The sequence below is a fragment of the Mytilus californianus genome, unplaced genomic scaffold (assembly GCF_021869535.1).
Source record: "Mytilus californianus isolate M0D057914Y unplaced genomic scaffold, xbMytCali1.0.p SCAF_15, whole genome shotgun sequence".
Classification (NCBI taxonomy): Eukaryota; Metazoa; Mollusca; class Bivalvia; order Mytilida; family Mytilidae; genus Mytilus; species Mytilus californianus.
This window is the reverse complement of record NW_026262637.1, coordinates 12,502,844-12,527,858: the sequence shown is the minus strand read 5'-3', so window position 1 is coordinate 12,527,858 and position 25,015 is coordinate 12,502,844. Positions and strand designations below refer to the sequence as shown.

General features: G+C 34.5%; 1 protein-coding gene across 5 annotated transcripts in view; it reads left to right on the top strand.

Moving 5' to 3' along the window:
* The window catches only part of LOC127725431 (uncharacterized), a 103,592-nt gene that overhangs the window by 1,705 nt on the left and 76,872 nt on the right, over positions 1-25,015 (top strand). For 2 of the 5 annotated variants that reach the window (XM_052232386.1, XM_052232385.1), the window contains exons 2-5: positions 774-1,163; positions 6,099-6,461; positions 8,379-8,525; positions 8,877-8,992. In XM_052232386.1, the coding sequence (XP_052088346.1) occupies positions 774-1,163; positions 6,099-6,461; positions 8,379-8,525; positions 8,877-8,992 (1,016 nt within the window). Of the gene's footprint in view, positions 1-773; positions 1,164-6,098; positions 6,462-8,378; positions 8,526-8,859; positions 8,993-10,642; positions 11,746-25,015 lie in introns of those variants that run through there. The other 3 variants (XR_007992999.1, XR_007993000.1, XM_052232384.1) reach the window with 3 other exon arrangements.

Sequence of the window (25,015 nt, the reverse complement as noted above, 5' to 3'; positions counted from 1 at the left end):
TTGAGTTTAGTCGATTGTTACTGATTTTTATAGTTTGTTCTTATGTTGTTGTGCTGTAACATATACACCACTGTCCGATGTAAGACAAGGTTTGAGCGCTTACAAACATGTTTAACTCCGTCAAATTCTTTATGTGCCTGAATCAATTCAGGACACTGTAGTTTAGTGGTTGTCGCTTGTTCACGCCTGTCATATTTGTTTTTCGTAATTCGTTTTGTTATAAATAAGGCCGTTGGTTTTCTCGTTTGAAACCTTCCATAACAAGGTACAGGGGTGTAACAATACAACAAAGAACAAGGAGTGTATTCTTTGGATCTATGTAAACTCCAAAACCAACTAACAAAGAAACAAACGAACTAAAGGTCCGATGTAAAAGTACTCCCAGCTACTGAAAGGTCCGATGTAAGAATACTCCCAGCTACTGAAAGGTCCTATGTAAGAATACTACCAGCCACTGAAATGTCCGATGTAAGAGTACTCCCAGCTACTGAAAGGTCCGATGTAAGAGTACTCCCAGCTACTGAAAGGTCCGATGTAAGAATACTCCCAGGTACTGAAAGGTCCGATTAAGAATACTCCCAGCTACTGAAAGGTCCGATGTAAAAGTACTCCCATCTACTGAAAGGTCCGATTTAAGAGTACTCCAAGCTGCTGAAAGCTAGTTCAACGTCTAATTTCAACTAATAAATAAACCCTTATAATTTTTACACTTAAATGTCAATAAACAAGTGTCAGATAACAGTAAATATTCTTTTAAACCTATTACTTAACAGGTATATGCACATCTACCCTCGTCGCAAACGTATCAGAAGAGTGTTTCGGCAACACACATAGTAATTTTCTGTTTCCATCCTGCTTCTCCGGCCAGGTAATGTATGTCCATGATGTGTATTCATACGCTAAGACGTTAGATTCTAGGTGTCCACAAATACAGACATCAAACGTGAATGCTTCTGAAGGATGCTGTGCTTACTACAATGCAACAGAAGATTGTGGGATGCGCTACTATGGGCCAAATGGAGATCTTACAATCTACTCTGACTGTAGCGGAAGTGTTTCCTGTCAGAAAGCTGTCGGATGGAATGATACCATAAAAGAGTGTAATCAATCAGTGTTTTTACCACAAACAAATTATATGCAGTTAAACTATCACTGCATTGAAGGTAATATGATGGTTTGTAATTAAGGCGTAATGTGGCTGCTTATAACAAAAATTTCTGTTTTACGTGAGAGTATGTTGCCATGGATATATATTTGATACGCATGGACAATATTTAAAATGATGCATGCACTGAGGTAATGTGGCCGTTAATCGACCGAATGGTCATCTTAAAACGTATAAATACCAAACCGAAACTGAAAAGTTCGGTCCGTATAACTTTGGAAGGTTAGCGAACGGTCTATCTAAACCATATAAAAATAAAGGTAAGGAGATGTGATATGATTTCCAATGGGACAACTATCCATCAGACACCAATGGACGAGGATGTGATGTCGTAAAAGTAAAAGACATTATAAATAACCTGTCCAGATATTAACATAAGGAACATTAACTTTCAAAATGACATAAAGCGGTATAAAATAACTTGGAAAGCCGGGTCAAAATGTTCTGGCTACTACAGGAAGCTAGCTAATGTAGCCATATCTGTTGTTGGTTGAGACATGAATTATTTGTTGTTTTACACTTAACAGACAAAAATAATATATCGTTTAAATAATATCATACCAAGAATTTGTTTTCACCTTGTATTCACTAATTCAAATTCATTTAAGTTCAAATTTTACATGACGAGAATTTAACATGATACAATTGAATGACTTTACTTTAGATGCATATACAAGGATATATATAATACTATGTTACGTATCCTATGAATATAAATTAAGTACCTGTAAAATCAATTACATATTTTCTGTGTTTTGTTTGTATGCTAGATTAAGCTTCAAAATCTATGTTGTCTTTGGTTTTATCTAGCTTGTTCGCTGAGCATTAAATCAGAAATTGAAGAAAATTTACAGTTATTGATTTTGAAGTAGATTGATGATTAAAATTATTAAAATTTTCATATATACTTGGTAGTAAATACAGGTAAAATCTGATGTAAGTAAGTAAGTAAATTATTAATGATTATACATGTATAGCGACATGTTGAATAATATTTTTCATACAAATACATATGTTACAAAAAAGTAAAATTATATTGTTTATAGAACCAGAAAAGTTTTTATTAGAAGTGATCTCCATATACTTTTATGCATAAAATAAACTTTAATTTGGCTTTTCAGAAAGAATTGAAAACTTGTAAATAATCTCTATGTTAAGCCCCCGTCACACTAGACCAAGACCATGAAGATCCCACTACTATCTATAATATGGCTTCATCAAATAAGTTCTCAACCCAAATGCGTCGACACCCAAGATGCAGTATGCAGTATGGCATGTTTAGGTCGTCATCAGGTAAGGGATCTGAATCTGGAAATCCAATAGTCTTATCTTCCAAACACTCCTTTAATTATGACGCGTTGTAAATCTGGGCGTCCGACATAGAACCGTATCATCCTACATCTATCCATAAAAATTTGTAGTCTGCACCCACCAAAGCAAGGATCACTAATGAAAAAAAAACTTTTTAGTTATGAAACAAAGATCCGCTTTTAGGCCCGGCTTCTAATCGCAACATACTTTCCACGTTCCTTCTCTAAAATTCTTTGGCAATAGCTCGACATTCATTTGGTTCTGTTGGACAGGATATGACTTCATCTTTATGTTCCTGTACAATTGCCTGGCAAACCTGAGGAATAAATTACTTATAGTATTGCGCGCGACTCTGAAATCGTATTGAAGGGTTGGATACCTATCGCAAGAAGCTAAGTGTCTTAAGGTAATAGCAAACCGGGATCTAGTGCCTTTCTGAATCGGGTGTCTGTATTCTTACTCTGTTCAAAAATTCATCAAACATTTCTGGAGGCATCCTTGAAAAATTAAAAAAATGACTGTTGATCCGCCATCCTTAATTCTTTCATAAGTCGGTCGTAATACCCAAACTGGAGTCTTCTTTCAACAGAAAGCCAAGGACGCGCCCAACAGGACATATGCTGTCTAGTATATGTTATCTCCTTCTTCTTATAACAAAAAATGTGTAGTCTGATCAGCCAAATTGATTCAGTGCAGCTGAATTAAAGATTGCAGAAGTAGGTTTTGCTCATGTGTGTCCATGGTTGAATTACAGGTAGAAGCTATTGCATCTGTTTTTTTATATCAACTGAGGTCGTGCAATTATCATGTTTGAGACGTAGTAGTATCGTAGTAAGGTCGTACTAAGGACGTGCAATTAAGCGCGTTGTAGCAACGTACTATTGTCTTCCTCGTCGTAGTATAATCGTATCAATATCGTAGTAGAAGCGTAATAAAGACGTAGTGAAATCGGGATAGTCGCACTGAAATCGTAGTAAGGTCGCAGCGAATCTTTTCAATTAATTGGCTTCCCGATCGCACCACGATTTCCAATATGACGCTTCTACACCCAACCCGATCTTACTACGTCCTTACTACGACCTTCCTACGCTTCTACTACGACTAGTGTTGGCCACGACTGCACTACGAATGTATTGAGCATGTTCAAAGTTGGTCTTCGACCTCCACGATCACAAAGAGATCTTTGCACGTCCTTAACACGACCACCTCGATCTAACTTCGACTTCCAAAATATTTCATAATTTCTGAGGTCGTAGCCGGATCGTCATCTTCGCTAGCCAAGGGTTACGATCCAGTCCGCAGTCTCGAGGGGGACTGGATCGTAACACCTGGCTAGCGAGGATGCGGGATCGTGGTCATAGTGTAATGGGGGTATTACAACAAGCGAGGTACATCGCGCGTTATCACAGTACGTTGCAAAGGATCAAAGCCAATAAGAAAAGAGTTTTAAAAAATTAGGATATTTTGAAATAACATGCAAATATGATATATATACTAAATAACTTAATGGCTTGTTTTGAAAAAGGCTATGACAGATCCCAGCAGTGTGTCCCATTAAAATAATTTGCCTTTCACGTTAATAGATATAAGAAGATGTGGTATGAGTGCCAATGAGACAACTCTCCATCCAAGTCACAATTTGTAAAAGAAAAAACATTAAAGGTCAAAGTACGGTCTTCAACACGGAGTTTTTGGCTCACATCGAACAGCAAACTACAAAGGGCCCCAAAATGACCAGTGCAAAACCATTCAAACGGGAAAACCTACGGTCTAATCTATATACTAAACGAGAAACAAGAACACTTATGAACCACATCAACAAACGACAACTACTGAACATCAGGTTCCTGACTTAGGACAGGTGCAAACAAATGCAGCGGGTTTAAACGTTTTAATAGGTACCAAATTCACCCTTACCCGTAACAATAGTGTAACATATGACCTTAAAATTTAACATTGAAAGGCTAAACTTGCATTGAGCCTTGTTTAGGCCCTAAAATAGAAAATAAAGAGATGTGGAGAAAATGTACATGGGACAACATAACACACAATACATAGAAAAAATGAAAATTATCAATGAACAGGGCTTTTATTCCTGTTCTTCATCTTGAAAGTAGCCGGAGGGTCTTCATCGAGGCAACGAACCATTCATACCCTAAAAACAACAGCCACACACCTGACTATGTGGATTACAATGTTTTGCTTTATCCTACATATGTCTTTTGATGTTGTCCCTAAATACTAAAAGTCTTACACTGAATCTATATACTTTGATATATTGTCGAAAAAATAAAAAAAACAAAACTTGCGTTTGAGATTAAGAAAGGATCCGAAAGAAACGTTCAGAATGCACGATTTTGCGTCATTTTTTCCAGATCTTTTGGGGGCCTTGAGCCCTAGACCCCTAGCCCAAAATATATTTTGCTTCACTTGTAATAGAGGCTAGTTACGGCCATGTCTTATCATCTTAGATCAACCTTTCTAAAATTAAAAGTAAAGATCACGCACCCTTATTGTTCAGATTGATAAAGACTTTTGCATCCGTCGACATTAACTTCGATTTAAATACTATAGATCTGATAACCGCTGTGCATGTATACTTTAACGACTGGGCTAGTTTTCTTATCAGTTTTAAAAGTAGTAACCTCCCTTGTTAATGTGATGTTGTAATCAATCTATCTATTTGTACCATACTTATATAGTATTATATTGTTCAATTTAAATTTATGATTCGTTTAATATTTTAAATATAATATTTTTTTTTAGTAAAGATATAAACAAGGTAATTTCAAAGGCTTTGATTCATTTATCACCGTAGTTCAATTCATAAGTCAGGCGAACGCGGGTCTATTTTGTCTACATTATGTTGAAAGAACACCGGGGTGTTTACATTGGCATTATTTACTATCAATGACTGTGAAACAAGAAAGTAAAGCATTGTAAATAATAAAACGAGAAATAATTAAAATTACATACAAAATTCATCATTAGTGAAATCAAAAACGAAAAACGGAAACACTTTTTATTTTCATTTTGGTTTTAGAGAAACCAAAAACGAAAAATGAAAACACTTTCGTTTTCCGTTTTGGTTTTAGAGAAATCAAAAACGAAAAACGAAAACACTTTTGTTTTTCATTTTGGTTTTTGAGAAATCAAAAACGAAAAATGAAAACACTCTCGTTTTTTGTTTTTTGTTTTTGATATTTTAAAATGAATAACGAATTGATGCAAATATACACGGACTTAAAGGGCCCCAAAAATGACTAGTGTAAAACCATTCAAACAGGAAAACCAACGGTCTAATCTTTATAAAAAAACGAGAAACACTTATGAACCACATCAACAAACGACAACCACTGAACATCAGGTTCCTGACTTAGGATAGGTGTAAACAAATGCAGCGGGTTAAACGTTTAAATAGGCGCCAACCTTCACCCTACCTGAAACAATAGTGTAACATCACAACATAGAAAGACACACTATAAAATATCAATAAGTCACCACTACAGCGGTGTTCGTTGCATTATAGATAAACTTGTTATTCAGCGGCGTTCGTTGTATTATAGATACACTTGTTATTCAGCGATATTCGTTGTATTATAGACAAACTTTTTATTTTCAGAGATAGAAATTTGTAGCATATGCTCTTGTAATGCGTCTGGGACTTCATTATACATATGGAATGGAGAGTATCCAAACGCTATGAATGACTGTTCTTTAACATCTGGATGTTCCTGTTCAATAACATCAAGTTCTCAAATACAATTAATTGCTTTTGACGTCCGATTTAAAATGAATTCTACCACTGGTGACTGTGCTCAAAGACTACACATACAAGATGATGAATCTGAATTCGACATTGCGTGTGATGATCAGAATGCGTTTGAGAAACGAACGGCTTATATAAGTACATCTAATCGCATAAAACTCAGGCTTGATAACAGTTTGGAAGTGTCAAATGGTTATTTTTGGATTCAAGTACAAGGTAAAATAATGAATTTTTGCGTAAGGTCATTTCGTATTGGACTGTAAAAACAATACATTGAATCAGTTCTAATATTGATTCCGTTTAAAAATGTTCTACTTGCTTTGATAAGAATATCTTGGCTCATTTGACACAGTTGAATGGAGATACTAGTTTTCTATTAACCGGTATCCCTAACACGTACTAATGTGCAAGGATCAAAGCTTGTATCTATGTAAGCATAATTTTATAGAAATATTAAAACAGGTTTTTATATCAATCAAAGTTGAAGGAAAAGATAACAATAACAAACTAAAAAAACAAACTTACAGAAAAATAAACAAAACTAAGACAAAAACGTAACAAAAATAAAAACAAATAACGAAATACAGGGTAAAACAACTATATCGATCTGATGAGTTAGGCCATTTACAACTGATTCTTAGTTTTTTCTTATGTTGTGCTGTAACACCACTGTTCCAAATTAGGGAATGGTTTAGCGCTCACAGACATGTTCGACCCCGTCACATTCCTTATAGGTGCCTGTCCCAAGTCAGGAGCCTGTAGTTCAGTGGTTGTCGTTGGTTCATGTCTGTCATATTTGTTTTTCGTAAATTATTTTGTTATAAATTAGGCCGTTAGCTTTCTCAATTGAATTGTTTCATATTTTTATAGCCGACTATACGGTGTGAGTTTTTCTCATTGTTGAAGGCCGTACGGTTGCCTATAATTGCTTACATCCACTTCATTTGAACTTGGTTGGATAGTTCTCATTGGAAATCATACCACATCTCCTTTTTTATATACAAACAAAACAAACTGAGTTTTACTGTGCGTATTGCTGTGTGTTTGTTTATTCTACATTGGCTAGAGGTATAGGTTGAGGGTTGAGATTTTACAAACATGTTTAACCCCGCCGCATTTTTGCGCCTATCCCATGTCGGGAGCATCTGGCCTTTGTTAGCGCACACAGAGAACAAGTCTTGTATGTTTTTTAAATTTTAGTTCATTTATATGTTTCGGAGTTTAGTGTGAGGTCCATTTTCACTGAAATAGTACACATTTTTGTTTAGAGGCCAGCTGAAGCCCGCCTCCGGGTGCGGGATTTGCTCGCTGTGTTGAAGACCTATTGGTGGCCTTGGGCTGTTTTATGCTCTTTGGTCGGGTTGTTGTCTCTTTGACACATTCCCTATTTCCATTCTCAATTTTATTAAGATTTGATTATGAAATTACTATCATGGTCGTGCTACTGTTGGATATGGGTTAAAAGTAAAGTTTAAGTCTTCAGGGACATCTAATAACCAACAAGTATGTTAAAAGAGTATAATTCAAAGTTATTGTATTACAAAGAGAAGAAAAAATCAATGGATTAAAAAGGACGGGGATGTATAAAAGTAAAGCCAGAACACAAATAACAACAAAGCTATAAACATGTGCAACAAACAACCTTAAAGTTAGACAACACGAAATTATGTTAAACTAGGAATACAATTAAATTTTCAAAAATATTTTGTTGTAAAACAGGTGTAAATGAGACAACCCAAGCACCTACTAGGAAATGAATATCACAGAACAGTCCTTTTGTTGCTGTTCATCGTTTGTTTAACGTTTGACAGCTGCTCGGAGGTCTTCGAAGATGAGCTAAACAGCGCCTAGCATCGAACTTAACGGCACACTTCTATGATCATTATTACGGGATACAAATATGTCTGAAGGTTTATATGGACTTATTGATAACTTGTATATGGGACTATTGAAGTCTTGTCAAACAAAACTATGACTAAGAGTCTTCATTAGAAACTTTAAAAAAAACATTGAAATATATTTTTTTATGAAATCCACGAATTATCAATTAGAGCAAAACTGTTCAAAATATCTATTTTCTTTTATTTAAAATTAGTATATTTTACAAACAAAAATGTTTTTTATAATTTTCAGCGTTTGACGGTACTGATACGTTAACCTTAACATGTGGTAAGGAGAACGCTACATATGGCTGCAATGATAATTTTACAATTATATCGGAGAACGTCACAGAATTTATCCTACCTGAAAAAGACAGAAGGGATAGCGCCGCCGAGAGTGGTAAGTTATAAAACTAACCTTGGCTATAGAAATACACAACACTTTTCTCTACATGTATATCCTTTCTAAAAAGTATCTCAAAGTTACGGTATTGGAAAATAATGGGGTCTTATAGTAAAATATAAACTAAGCGGTGAATCCATTATGCGTGTGGGAGGGAGGGAAGAGCAATGATTTCATTTCACTTCAGTTTTAAAAGGATAAAAGCCGCTTACCAAATTAAAATAAACGTAGAATGTCTTAATTAAGTGGAAAATTCATATTTTGCTACGGATAAAATTTATGATTCTAATTTTGCAATAACAGGTATTGTATGTATATCTTACAATTACAGCTACATGTATTTCGCAGGTAACAGCGGGGGTATCGGTACTATAATAGGAGTCGTTGTCGCAATGATTGTTCTTGTGGCTATGGCATTGCTAGCTTTTAAATTATGGAAGAGATATAAAGACAAACATACGAAGGTGAGATATGTTCAGATTTCTACTGACATTTACCCGTTAACAAGATCAGTGTTTTTTTCTCTATGTTTTTATAGGCAATGATGTATATAAAAAGTACTTTTTAAAGCTATAAGTTATATGAGTAGACCGCGCGAGTACCTCATGGGTAGTAATGGCCGTTAAACACCCCAGTAGAAGTGACTTTTATTTTGTCACCTCGTACTTAGATATATAAAGTTATCTAACTATCGTGTCATTTCCTCTAATAAAATGATAATAATAACTTGAATTGCTTTTGCAAGGAATAGCAGATGTCACCATACTCAATTACCACTAAGCGGCAGCTATTTCGAAAATTTGAAACAATGAATGCACATATATAGAAATATGAAGATGTGGTATGAGTGCCAATGAGACAACTCTCCATCCAAGTCACAATGTGTAAAAAGTAAACAATCATAGGTCAAAGTACGGCCTTCAACACCGAACCTTGGCTCACACCGAACAGCAAGCTATTAAGGGCCCCAAAATGACTAGTGTAAAACAATGCTAACAGGAAATATGCATGGCTATACATTTTTCTGTAAGTTTTCAGAGCATTTAGATCATTTTGAAATGTTTCACATTTTTGCTGTTTCCATGGCAACGACAGTAATATTGTAATTCCAAATCAAATAGCAACTCTAGATATTTTTGTAAAGTTTCATTAAGTTTGGAGCATTTTGAAATATTTTGACATTTTTGCTGTTTCCATGGTTACGGCGACCATTTCCAAAATTCCAAAGACACATGCCACATTAGCACATGACAGGGAACATACCATTAAAGTTTCACCTACCATGCTAAGCGAGTAAATGCTACTTTCAGGTTTTTCTCATAGGGTTCAATGGTTAACTCTTCCCCTGTTTCCATAGCAATGGTGGCCATTTTAATAATAGTCGGACATCATATTCAAGACAATTCTCGCTTGATGCTGCAATTGTAGAAAGATTTGTATGTATTGGGATATTTCTATTCAAAACAAATCAAATCTATCTGCGATTAGTTGTATGAGCCACGCGAGACCCTTGTTGGTAGTTAATGTCATTCAACATCCCCTAAGTAATTACTTTTCTTTTGTCACCTCGTGTCATTTCCTCTTGTAAAATAATAGTAATGATAACAGGAACAGTTGTCGGATATCATATTCAACCCAATTCTCACTTAATGTTTAGGTAAGTCTTATATATATTAGGATTATATTTTATTCAAAACAAATCAAATCTGCAAATATGAACAAATAATTTGTTGTTGGATATACCTGACCAGAACGTCTAAATGAACATGTACTTGCAATAGACACTTGTCTATTACTGATGACCGAGCGTTGACTTCTAGGATCCTCTTAAATTGTGTTGTTGGGTTTCTCATTGAGGCATATTCAGCATCTCGGTTGTCTTCATATAAAAATAAAGGGATGTTGTATGATTGCCAATTTGACAACTATCCACCAGAGACCGAAATAGCGTGGAAGTATGATCTCTTTTTCTTCATATGCATATTTGTGAATTTGTTTCTTGCAATAAGCTCGTAACACTTAATTGTAGGTACTTTACTTGATAATCTTGCTTTCAATGAAATTAGAATTTTTATCACTGTGATGTTAATTTTGTTTTGTTTGTATGTTTTAAGGTGGACCCGAAACCGGAACCAGAGACAGATACGGACGATGATGATATGTTTAATAACAACGACGAAACACCAATAACAAGCCGTGCACCTGAGTCTGTACTTATCCGCATGAAAACAAATGTATAGGTCAAAACACTAAGACTGCAATATTCAATTCATTGTACCAATGATCTTAACATTGTTAATACCGCATCATTCTCTTACTGCTTGTCCCAATTCAGAATCATGTAGTTCGGTGGTTGTCGTTCTTTGCAGTCTGTTATATTTGTTTTTCGTTTATCGCTTTGTAATTAATATTGATTGTATTTTGTGGGAATTGTTAAATTTTGTTATGTATGGACCTTTAATAACTGACAATATGGGATGGGGTTTGCTCATTGTTGAAGGTCGTACGGTGACTTATAGTTCATTAAATGCTCGTCATTTGGACAATCGCGGATAGTTGTCTCATTGGTAATCATACCATGTCTCCTTATTTTATATGTATATAATATCTTAATTCATTGGCTAATGTGTATTTGAAGTATGAATAACACTGCTGCACGCTATGCATTTATCAATTTTTATTAAGTACGCCATTTATAACTTTTTAGCTCCAATATTCCAGAAAAAAAAATTAAAATACATATCGTACACGGCAAACCTAATTTAATTCACATTTTAACACTACCGAAGGGATTACGCGGATGGCTATTTTTCTTACGATGGGCAAAGAACGAAACAATATGTAATTTTGACCCTAACATTGTCTTTTACAAAGTTTGCCTTCATGTCACCAAAATATGTATGTCCATTATCAATGACGTTTCGTATTGGTACATACATACATATTAAGATAGTAAAAGGTTGAAACCATAATATAAAACTTTAATTATATACTTTTCTTGCATTTAAGTTAATGAATATATATATTTCATTTTCTTTGGGCATTTTTCTTGTCTCAATTTACAGAAGAAATCCGTTTGGGCCAAAAATGCGTCCTTTTGCGCCACAACTTATTTGCGCCAATGCTTCGTTTGCGCCAATGCTTCGTTTGCGCCACTAGCTATAGTTTTTAAATTACATAGTATATTTTAACCAAAAATAAAGTATACGATATATTATTTATTTGTTTTTGTGACTAACTTTAAATTTCTCAGAGCATATTGTATTTTTATTTTTAAGTTATTATTTTTGAAGACATATTAGAATCAGCAATGTTGCTTGTGTCAGGATCCTATTTGTTCCCACTGTATGATCTATATTGCGAGATTTAATATATTGAATAAGATACAATTTATACAGATTATCGGTGTGTATTCTGAATTAACAAGTTTCATAACAATATTGCTATTACATTTAGGATGTGATATCATGTTTGTAACAACATTGCCGTTACATTTAGGATTTGATACCTCGTTTGTAATAACATTGCCGTTACATTTAGGATATGATATCCCGTTTGTAATAATATTTCTGTTACATATAGAATGTGATATCTCGTTTGTAATAACATTGCCTTTACATTAAGGATTTTATATCCCGTTTTTAATGATATTTCCGTAACATATAGGATGTGATGTTCCGTTTGTAATAACATTACCGTTACATTTAGGATGTGATATCATGTTTGTAACAACATTGCTATTACATTTAGGATTTGATATCTCGTTTGTAATAACATTACCGTTACATATAGGATGTGATATCCCGTTTGTAACAACATTGCCGTTACAAATTAGGATGTGATATCCCGTTTGTTACAATACTGCCGTTACTTTTAGGATGCGATATCCCGTTTGTTACAATACTGCCATTACATTTAGGATGATATATCCCGTTTGTAATAATACTGCCGTTACAATTAGGATGTGATATCCCGTTTGTTACAATACTCCCGTTATATTTAGGATGCGATATCCAGTTTGTAACACGATTGCAGTTACATTTAGGATGTGATATCCCGTTTGTAACAACATTGACATTACATTTAGGATGTGATATCCCGTTTGTTACAATACTGCCGTTCACATAGGATGCAATTTCCCGTTTGTAACAATACTGCTGTTACATTTAGCTGTTACATTTAGGATGTGATATCCCTTTTGTAACAACATTGCCGTTACATGTATTATGTGATATCTCGTTTGTAACAATACTGACGTTATATTGAGGATGCGATATCCCGTTTGTAACAACATTGCCGTTACATTTAGGATGTGATATCCCGTTTGTTATAACATTGCCGTTACATTTAGGATGATATATCCCGTTTGTGATAACATTGCCGTTACGTTTAGGATGTGATATCCCGTTTGTAAAAACATTGCCGTTTCATTTAGGATGATTTATCCCGTTTGTAATAACATTGCCGTTACATTAAGGATGTGATAAACCGTTTGTAACAACATTGCCGTTACATTTAGGATGTGATATCCCGTTTGTAATAACATTCCCGTTACATATAGGATGTGATATCCCGTTTGTTACAACATTGCCGTTACATTTAGAATGTGATCCCGTTTGTAATAACATTTCTACAGGTACATCCTAACTTCAAAACGTCTTTGTATCTAAGAAAGAATTTAGTGAAGATTTTGCCGAGTTATGTGTGGTACCGAAATTTCCTGTTGAAGGATAAAAACACCGTAAGAAGAAAACAAAGAAGTTTACGTGCCTTTTTCTTTTCTAATTAATTGAATGTCCATATGGAAGTTGTGCTAAATAGTTTCCAAATATCTGAATTGTCAAACGTAAACGTTCCTCACTTCGTCTATAATTGAACAATGGTTTATGGTTAGATTTAAACCATGTTGTACGTGGTTTTCTGTTTGATATAACCATTGGCCTCAGACTTGTTGTCAACATTTTACCTGAGGATGGTTAAGTCAGCGAATGTATTTTTGCGAATGGGAACGTGGTTCCCATGATTTTGGCCAGCAACTAATAGATAAGTTCCTAAATAAAGCTTCAAAATTTAAATGCATTGTCCTCTAGCTCGCATTTAGGTGTCATATCTCTTTTATTTAGGGTAATATAATAGGTCTCATGGCAAACGTATCAATCGAAGTCAACGAATTAAACATCTTATAAATCATACACAACGATCTCCTATCTATATTTAAAAACAATAGTAGGCAACAATTATTATGCAAACTGGGTCAAAAAAACAATTAATAAATTAGTACATGATATTTCAAGAAGTGTGACACAATCTCGTTTTTCAGCCCACTCTATGAATGTACGCGTATAATTACAGCTTTTTATGACCATATAAGAATGAGAAGATGTGGTATGATTGCCAATGAGACAATAGGCTGTTCCCGCGTATTGATTAACCTGAAGATCAGAAAAGGCATTTTCTGAAAATTAAATATATTAACAGAAATACTGATTTTATCAACTTATCTAGTATATTTAATGACTCTACAATTCAAAACTTTGTACCTTCGTATTTTGATAACACAGAACCACCTATTATTTCATATACATACAAAAAAAACCAGGAGAAGTTTTTTTTTAAATTATACGTCAGTAACATCAGACGTCAGTGTAGAAAATAATAATTCTCTAACACGAGACGGTCAATTGTCGAATTTTGAATATAATCCCTATGGCCACGTTATTACGGGGACTTCAATATCGTTCAAGACCGAGAAGTTAAACACTTTTTTCAAAGGACCAAAATATCGTTCTCCATCTAAAATAGATTGGAACAGTTTCGTCGGGTCATAAAAGACGCTCTTTTGTCGTATTGTAAAATTTGGTGTAAACGGGAAAAATCTGATAAAAAAATCTCGATTCTTAATCAAATAAATGTATGAATGTTGTTGATATTCGAATATCACATTTTGTAAAAAAATAAATAAAAGAGTACATAATACGCCTTTTTCTAGTAAAAGAAACAAACTTCAAGTACTCGCAAAGCGGTTTGTGTTTGTACCGGCCGACAAAGCAGCCAACAATGTGGTGGTGGTATGACGTAAATACTACACGGAAGTTCTTAAGAATGAAATTATCAATTCTTCTACATTCAGGTCCGTGCGCTCCACTGAACATTAGAAGGTCCCTACTATGTATTGGTTACCTAAACTACACAAAAAACCCTGTAAAATATCGTTTCATCTCGGCCTCTAGTAAGTGTTCTACAACTAATCTTTCAGTGCTTTTAACTAGTTCCTTAACTAACTTTTCATTAACTTTTGTCATAAAACATATGAGAATAGTGGAATTAACTATATTTGGAGTGTAAAACATTCTTTGGATGTTTTAGATAAATTAAGTGCTTTTGGTTGTCCTCTTGATTCTGTTGACAGTTTTAACTTTTCACTCTTTACACTACACTTCCACACAATCTTATCCAACAAAAGTTCTCCTATTTAATTAAATGGTCGTTTGAAAACTTTGATTACAAATATATTTGCTTCACTTCACTTAAAGCCTTCTTCTTTAATGAGAAAGGTAAATATGCTAGACATACCTACTGGAGATGTGATGAGATGATTGAAGCTGTTAATTTTCTCCTTGACACCATTTGTGCACGTTTCGGGAATAAAGTTTATCGACAGGTTGTAGGTATTCATATGGGCACCAATTGCGCCCCTTCAATAGCAGACTTGTTCTTGTACTCAGTAAAGACCCGTCTAAATTCCATTTAATTGAAAAATCCAACAACACTTACCGTTATCTTGGTGATATATTTACCTCAATGGACTTAATAAATTAAATATACATGATAATAACTGTCCTTTACTAGATTTAAATATTTCAGATTTACACAGGAAACTCTACACAAAAAAATTACAACAGGGACGATTTCTCGTTCTCTATTGTTAATTGTCCTTTTTTGGATGGGGATGTTCCTTTGGCACCCTCTTATGGTGTTTATATATCACAACTCGTTCGTTATGCCCGTGTCTGTAGTGACGTTTTGGACTTCAATTAACGTAACCTATACATTACTGGTAAATTATTAAGTCAGGGGTTGATGCAATAATCAAATGAGTACTCAAAAAAGGAGGAATATACCAAGGGGACATTCAAAAATCATATGTCGAGAGAAACTGACAACCCCATGGCAAAAAACGAAAGACGACGAATAGACAAACAAGTTCACAAAGCACTTCATATGACACTTAAGCAACACAAAACCCACCATAAACTGGGGTTAATCGCAGATGCTCCGGAAAGAGTACGAAGATCCTGTTCCACTAGAAACACCCGTCGTTTATTTATTACCATCATTAAAGTTGTTTGCCTCATCCCTCCAATATATGTTGAATATTATTCCCATCATCATTTTACCTGGTTCTTGTGGATCAGTATCACCAATCATCACCAGTGCTAGCTTTGATATCGGCTTCCAAGACAACAATTGCACGTTTTGCAATACAATTTCACAAGATCCTGTATTTTACCCTTATCACTTTCCTTGGTTCACTCCCCATTTGTAAATCTCTGTCAAGGTTGTAGAGATATCTATGTGTTTTGTGATATAAGGCATGTATATTTACCAATCCACTTTTGTATGATGCGTTATCATCTGATTTGACTTGTCAACGTATTTTAACAGTAGCGTCACTAGTGGATCGGGAACTGATGACCCTTTTTGAAGCACCTGAGTTCACCATCGGTGTTAAAGGGGGTACGTGTTGTTCAATGCTTAGTTTTCTATATAGTGTTTTGTAGACTGTTGTGTGTATTTTCGTCCTTTGTCTTTTATGATTCTTGATAAGCCCTTTGGTATCTTCTCCTTCCATTTAAACCATGACACAGTACAATGCTTAAAACTAATATAAGTTTATTTTTTCCAAATTCTAAAAGTTCTAGAAATCATTGCATTATTATCGTGACATTATTCATTAGACAAAACAGATTTACAGATTATAAAAGAAAAGGATATCGTGTTGTTACCTTATGTGTGGTATTTGAATTAAACAACACCAACTCAACTTTGAGAAAGACTGAAATCATGCATAAAATTGACAATTTAAGAAAATAGCACCCTTCCGGAGCACCTGAATTAAAACCCTTTGTTTTTTTTAAATTGTAAGTGTTGCATTTCGTGTTTTCAAATATATATATTGTTTCTGTCAACTAGTTTCTTTTAATTGTAAGTGTTGCATTTCGTGTTTTCAAATATGTATATTGTTTCTGACAAATAAAGTCTTGTCTTTTTAAATTACTAATTCGATTAAGTATCTGGGCTAGAGAATGTACATCTACTGATGGTGTATGAATTTGGTAATGTCTTTGAGTGTTTGTAAGAGAAAATCCCCATCGCTATTGTATGATACGTAACACCTGAATGACTTAACATATATTAACATTAGTTACATGGTTGCTGTAACAAGTGGAGTAGGATCTGCTGACCCTTCCAGAAAACCTTATATAAAAAATAAGAAGATGTGGTATGCTTGCCAATGAAACAACTATCCACCAGGGACCAGGCACATAATATGACTGAGTTCACACGCGGTATTTGGTGGGGTACGGCTCCGCAATCTTTAGTTTTCTTTATAGTGTTATGTGTTCTTTTTCGATTTATGTTTCTTGACCATGATCCCCTTGGTATTTTTTCTATCCTTTTAGATAAAAAGGCAGTACAATGTTTAACTATTATAAGTTATTTTTCCAAATTTTAGAAGTTCAAGAAATTATTGGTTTGGTAACATGAGCTGTTAACATGGTTAAGCAAATGACGAATATATTTAAAGTTTCTAAAGGAAAAGGATATCTTGTGTGTGCTTATGTTTCATATTTAAGTTGAATAACTTCCATTGAACGTGAGCAATTTGAAAGATATTCATACAACTTGTCTCTTTGACACATTCCACATTTCCATTCTCAATTTTATTGTAAAAACTAGCAAATTTATTTTTTCATTTGTTGATAAATATTCATAAGAATAACATATACAAAGTATACCGTTATAACAACTCCTGCAATTATATTCCTTACATAAATATCAAAAACGTAAAAATATATTCCTTCTTGTCTAAATATAAAGCTAGTTCTCTAATTTAGTACTTGTAGTTGACGTGGGGATACTCTCTCTCTTCTTTGGCATCTCCATGCGTAGTCATAGTGCCCAAGATCGGCCATCTTGTTCGTTGTCGCAGATGTTTTTCTCAATGGAAAATGTCTAATAAATATACGACAACCTTTCTTTAAAACATCATCTACCTCATTTTTAACGTCTGTTTTATGTAATAGTTTAGATTCCCATGATCCTTTATCCAAAGTGAACCCCTTGTTACACTTACAGTATACAACATATCGTTTACAATGTTCATGCGTTTGAACTGCGAATTCATACAGTGCTGGTTTCTGATATTGTCCATTACATATTTCTGTTTTACGATATCCTGTCAAGTCGCCTCTACGTTTTTTCCATAAATGAGATTCTGCTCCTTCTGGAAATTCGGGTGTGATTGCTAATTGCCATCTTGACCATGGGGCATCATTGAGCATAAAATTTGTCTCTGTAACGTTTTCTCTTTTCAGTTTCGGCAGATTTTTTAGCTGAAAAAGAAAAAGAAAGGAAACATTCTGTTAAATTATATAATGACCAATTTGTTTGAACGTCCATGGGATGGAATTCTTTAAATATATGCAACAAATAATATCAACGAAAAGTAAAAAACCAGAAGAGAACAAAAAAAACAAGAAAAAGAAGATAAGTACAAAAAAGGAAGCCTATAATTAAAACGAAGACAATAATTTTGAACTCTATCTGCTGGAAGTAATTTGGTTTGTGTGTGTCGTTGCGTTTCTGTCTAATAGATGTATAATCCACATATCCTTTTACTTATTTTTTAAACAATTTTAAAATGTTCAAAATGTATATATATGTACCTTGTACTTTTCGAGGCGTTCCTCGTTTCTTCTATTCATCATTCGTTCGTGTTTAGATCTAAACCGTGTTGTTCTTGAACTGCTGCTTGGTTTTACTGTTGGCTTAGTACTTGTTTTCAGTATTTTAACTGATGATGGTTTTGTCAGTGATGGTATTTTTACAAAGGGAGCTGGTGTTGATGGGGTTGTTTCCATGTCTTCTGTTTCGGTATGTCGTAGATTGCCAAATAATGCTTCTAAATCTTTGTGAACTGTTGTACCTCTGGCTCTTACTTCTGTTTCATAATTCTGGATTTAAAATAAAACATGTTAAACTATAGTGAAGTATTAGTATAACATTATGGGTTTATGTCTAGAAATGTAGAATTACTATGTGTATAGTGTTTTTGTTTTTAGCAATTCATCCATGTGCTTTGCTAATGAAACGTTTCATACAATATGATTTCTTTAATTTTTGTTGATTGCAGAAAATATTTGTTTTATTATTTATTTACCACTGTAAAAATAACATTACTATTACCTGCAATAGCGTTTCATCGTGTACTCTGTAACATATAGCCATCATAAGATCAAAAATGTTAGTAAAGTCATTTAATGTAAGGAATTTTCCGTCAGTTGCCTTGGCGATCTTGTTGAAAAAGTCTTTCGATATTCGCCGCAAAAACCGGCCATTTTTACCCATAGACAACGAATTTTTATAAAGACAGTATCTTTTTATATTACTTGCATGCATGTAGTTAACTATTCGATAAACAGAACTGATTAATAAAAATCATTCGTTCATTATTTTTTTCGGTCTACAGAAGAGCCCAAAGTCGGTCGAAATCAAGTATTTCACACACCACTGGGGACACATTTTCGCCGTTGTCTTTGATTACTAACAAATTACCAACCAAGAAGAGAAAACCAGAGATGCAACTAATCGTCGGACCTGTCGGCCCGATGGGGCAGAAATTGAGCAGGTCCGGCAAATTGGGCTTTTGTGCAAGACCTAATGACCGGCAGGCAGTTCTCTAGGATTTAGTAAGATGTAGCATTTTTGGTGCTAACCTATTAGTGGGGAATTGAAGGTTGCCTTGTTGAAAATTTATTAATTAAAGTTAGTATGTTTGCTTTAGATGATTCAAACATCAATGCTTTGTAGGTCAACTTTCGCGGTAAACAATGGGGATACATGAGATTGGGGAGAGAAACGGCAGTTTTCATTCTTTCTGTAACTGTAACTGTATTGCGAATCTTCTTCCAATAAAGGAGCACCTCAATTGATGAGTAATTATCCACCAAAATAAAAGTTAATCTATCTGAACACTTGAAATGTGACATTTATTATATGAAAAATAGTCTTCCATTAAAACAAAATTTTGTGTACCAACATAATGGTAAAAAAATTATAAAATTTTCAAATGTTGCTTTTTGAAGTTTAAACATATTTATTCATGCAATTTACAAATATATCAAAATATACAAGGATAACAAAAAGTAAAATCTGGAAACAAGCTACACACAGCTTATATCAATCTGATTGATTTTTGTAAGTACATGTATCCCTGTGGTGAGAGTTGAAACTGAACTTTAAAGAGGGAAAATTAAAACTGAATTGACTTTTCAGTCCTCACTTTCCTGAGAAAGTTGTAATCAATTAAAAATCTTAGAGCACTGTCAAAAAGAAATGGAGAATGGCCCTAGCCTGATGTTCAGTGGTACACAATAAAAAAAATTAAAATATATTGTAGTAATAATAAAATAAAAGAACTCAACTGAATTTTAGATATTTTCTAAAAATAATCCACTAAAGCAGCTGTCACTGTAAAGACATCCTATCTCCGTTCTCTTACTGTATAAAAAGCTGATATAAAAAAAATGTAGGTCTGGCAAAAATTTGATGGGTCTGACAAAACTTGCTACCCTGTAGGCCCTGACAGAAAAAAAAGCTGTTTGCATCTCTGGAAAACGGAACAAAAAGTTGTACCATTCAGTTTTTTAGATTAAATCATATTAAAAATGATTTATTATATTTAAAAAAAACGAAAAAGAGTTTGCTAAATTAAATGACTGCGCATGCGTGATTTTGAAGCAAAAAACAAATTTTTTTTTTAATTATAAGATGATCCGTGGATGCAAGACTGAAGAGATCAGAAGAACTAAAGATATTCCCACAGATATAAGCTACCAATAGATAACTCACAATGTATATATGATGTTTAATACCGTCTCATATGCAACACTGAATATACGTCATTGATTGAATGGCTGCAATCCATTACTGATTGGCATTATTTTTGGATAACAGAACATTTACTCCTTTAAAAAACATAAAGGATATTTTACCCTATGATTGATTTTCCTTGTGCTTATTTCGAGATGTCCGTATTCACAAACTGAATTTTGCGTGAATAACGATTTCTACTAAATATCACCAGTGACCGTTTTTATATACTAATTGCTTCCCTTTCCTCTTTTCTGCGCTTGATGCCATCCTCCTTTTTTAATTTGTTCATCTGCTTTTCTTTTCAGTTCATTCCTCATCTCTTCCCCTGTGTAAATTCGAGCACCAGTTAATCTTTTATTCTTTTGTTTACCTGTTTTTGTAATGTCTGTTGGTCCAATATATCCTGCAGATTTTTATCCACCAGTACAGCCTTAACCAAAGTATTTGTTACCAAACGGTCGCATTTATTACATACATCGTCTACAGGGTTCGTCATAGAAGTGTCTTCCTCGTCATTTTCATTAGTGTTGTTATGACTAGGTCTGATGAAGGACTTGTCTATCGCTTTGCTGTTGATAGGGTGCTAACCAGTTTTTCTAAAACCGAGTTTGACTAGATGCGGGGACCACGCTTTATCCTGTGCCTGCTCCAACACTATTGCAAACTTATTTTTCTTTATAACCATGTCTGCCTTAACCAAACCAATGTTCAGTGCAAGATCACTGTAGGTACTTCTAAGGGGGTGAAATATTTGATCTAAAGGTTGTAAAAAGTGTGATGTGTGAGGCGGAATACCTAATATCTCTATGTCATTCTCTATGGCCATGTCTATAACTTTCAATGATAAATGAGAACTATGATTATCTAGAACCAATAGGTTTGGGCGTCTCATACCAATGTTAGGTAAATATATTCTTGAAAACCAATCTTCAAATAAACCTCTTGTTATGTAACCATTTTCCGATGTAGAGAAGATCCAATTTGAAGGCATTTCAGAGGCGTATCTTCCGGAAGGTAGGGATTTGGTATATATCAGCATGTTTGGAATAAAAGTACCAGCCGCTGATGTACATGCTAAAACTGTAATGTGGTCGTAATCCGTCATTTGTTGTCTGTATGGGTTTTTTGTTCCTGTTGTAGCTATAATATTTTGTTTGATTTGCTCAGTTTCCTTCCCAAAGCCGGCTTCGTCGGCATTCCAGATTTGGGCGGGTTTGTCTGTAAGGCCAAGTTTTTCAATAGTTGTGTTGAGTAATGTAAAGTAATCGTCAATTACTTGTTGTGATGAAACAGCTACTCTTGATCTTGCGAGAGACGTTGCGGTTCTGAAAGAAAGATTATGTCTTTTCATAAACCTTTGGCACCATTTCTTTAACGGGGAAGATTTCGAGGAAGAGCCTGTTTTTTTGGACTATTGAAAACGCAAAAATTTGTAAAATCTTTCTCGTAAGTCCGAATCCTTTCACACATGTACTTGACGTAATTTGCAAGGAATGAATCTCCTGTGATTGTGTTAGGTAGGGTTTTTGTCCATTCTTTTTGTCTATTGTGCTTTTTCCCTTAAGGAAGTCATCTAATGTTTCCCTTGGGATGTCAAATCGTTTTGACGCTCGGGTGTTTATTAGGAAGCCCCTTTTTATTTGGTCCACTGCTTCGCATAACTGTTCATGTGTATATTTCTTGTATTTCTGTCTAGCCATCTAAAATGACAAATTGGTTTAGTGATGACACAGTACATAGATTGCAGATATGTTGTAAGAACAGGCTATGTTTTAGTTAGACGATGCATACTGGCGATCTCTTATAAGTATCACATTTAATATAGAATGTACGATATATGAGGGTATGGAAGGGGGTTTCTTAACTTCTGTATTCTTTATTTTTTTTTTTCGTTCATTATTTGTATGCCCCGATCATGTATGTGAAAGGGGCATATAGATTTATCCTTGTCCGTCCGTCTGTCCGTACGTCCGTACGTCCGTACGTCCCGTTCTTGGTTAAGTTTTGCGTTTAGGTCAGTTTCTCAGATACTAGACATGGTGTAGCATTGATACTTGGTCAGTGGATAGGTCTTGGGTTCACTAATCATTTTGTCACTTTGACCTGCATTTTACACATGAATGACTCTGGTTAAATTTTGCATTTTAAGTGCATTTCTCATAAGCTAGACATATTTTGTCAATGGACAGGTCTTGGGTAGTACTAAATAATTAACTGTTAATAAGGTCACTCTGACCTACATTTTACACATAAAATTCTGCTTTTAAATCAATATGATGAACGATCGGGGCATACCGTGTCTCATAGACACACTATCTAGTTTATCTTTAACATAATGGTCATTCTGTGATTACTTGATTACTGTATCCTGGATATATTTTATTCAGTAATCAATATTTTTTTAACAATTATTAATTCTTTATTTTTTGCCGTTATTCTTTACCTTTTTATTTAAGCAGTCTTTTATTCTCTAATCTTTATTTTATTTTACCCATTGTTATCTATTCTGTTAACCCCATCCACATCCTCATATATTTTAACTAAAGGCTCCCAGGAGCCTGAATCGCTCACCTGGATACCCGAGCCTACATGATTCAGAGCTGTCTCAAAACCAACAAAAGTAGACCTTTAAGGGACCAGAACCCAACCATTATTACTTGGATATTGGCAACACTTGGCAAGCAAGAAAATCATATCATGCAATGTTGGTCATTTGTAGGTTACGGCTTTTTCCATATCTATAATTGTTTCAGAGATAATTGGCCAAAATACACGTCTGATTCCTATGTTCTATTTTTAGCAACAGCGGTCATGTTTGTTGGTTGACGGACAAAATCGACACACTTTTTAAAAACGATACCCTAGTAATGGTTGTGGCCAAGTTTGAGCCCAATCAGTTCAGTAGTTCCAGAGAAGAAGATTTTTTGAAAAAGTTAACGACAACGACGACAGACGCCAAGTGATGGCAATAGCTCACGTTAAATTGAGACGTTTATTTGTAAACCAATTTTGTAAATTTCCTGTTTACAAAAGTATGAATTTTTCGAAGTACTAAGGATTTTCTTATCCCATGCATAGATTACCTTAGCCGTATTTGGCAACTTTGTACTTGTTTGGCTTTATAACTATTTTGATCTGAGCGTCACTGATGAGTCTTATGTAGACGAAACGCGCATCTGGCGTATTAAATTATAAGCATGGTACCTTTGATAACTATTGTTAATGATGCCGCTGCAACTTCCCCTTAATTGTAAGTATCTATAGACTGAAACCAATACGCCTTTGTCCAAGAGTGTCTTATTTGTTCCCGGGTTCGACTGCCCGTCATTTTGTATAACACTTGGACAGCACTTCTGTAGTCGACACAACTTTTCGTTTATTCCAAATGATCATACATGTCTCATAATAAAAATGAGGGTATTGACTCGGGGTGGGGGGTGGGGGGTTACATTTCTGTATCTTAATCGCTGATTTTATTTTAATCGGTCAAAGAAGAGATTTTTAATACATATGTCGCTAGTCAAAAGCAACTTGAGTTATCGCCCGACATTCAGAAAGGGGTGACGGACGACCAGATATTGTGATTACAAAAGGGAGCCGAAAATAAAGTTTAAGTTTAAAATTATTCTGCAATTTCTTTATTTCTCTCTTTTCTCCAATCACTATACTTTAATCCAATTGTTTAGTTTTAAGTAGTTCTTCATATGTTCTAGCTCATCTAACACTATTTTTTGGGGGTCATTTTTATATGTTATTTGTTGGTTTGGCCATCATTCCCTTTCTCTCTCTCTAGCCCCTCCCCCCTTTTTCCACATTTATCTATATTCTGTTCAGGGGCGGAACCGGGATTTCTGACTAGAGGGGGGCGGCGCAAAATATTTTTTTTCCCCTGAGTGGAGCGAGGCTTGGATTTTGGATTTTTAAATTTTTTTTTGGGGGGGGGGCATAACTTTTTTTGTGAAAGGAATGTAGGATATTTATTTACAGTGTGTGTTAAGGAGATATTTCCCCGAGCGTAGCGGGGCTGATTTTTTTTTGGAAAAAATTATTCAAAAATCAAAATTTCAAGCTAAAAAATCATATTTTTTTTCAATTTTAGGCCCAGGCGCTTGGGTCAAGGATTAAGGAGGGGAAATTTTTCGTCGCCGGTAATTTTTTGTCGATGTCGATAAATGTAGGAAATGAAGATAAAACAATGGAAAATTCAGGAAAACAATGACAACAATTTTATAAAATCCTTGACCCAAGCGCCTGTGATTTTAGAGGAATAATAGTTATCTCATACCAATGTCAACTCGTACCACTAAAAACAAACTCGTACCACTGCA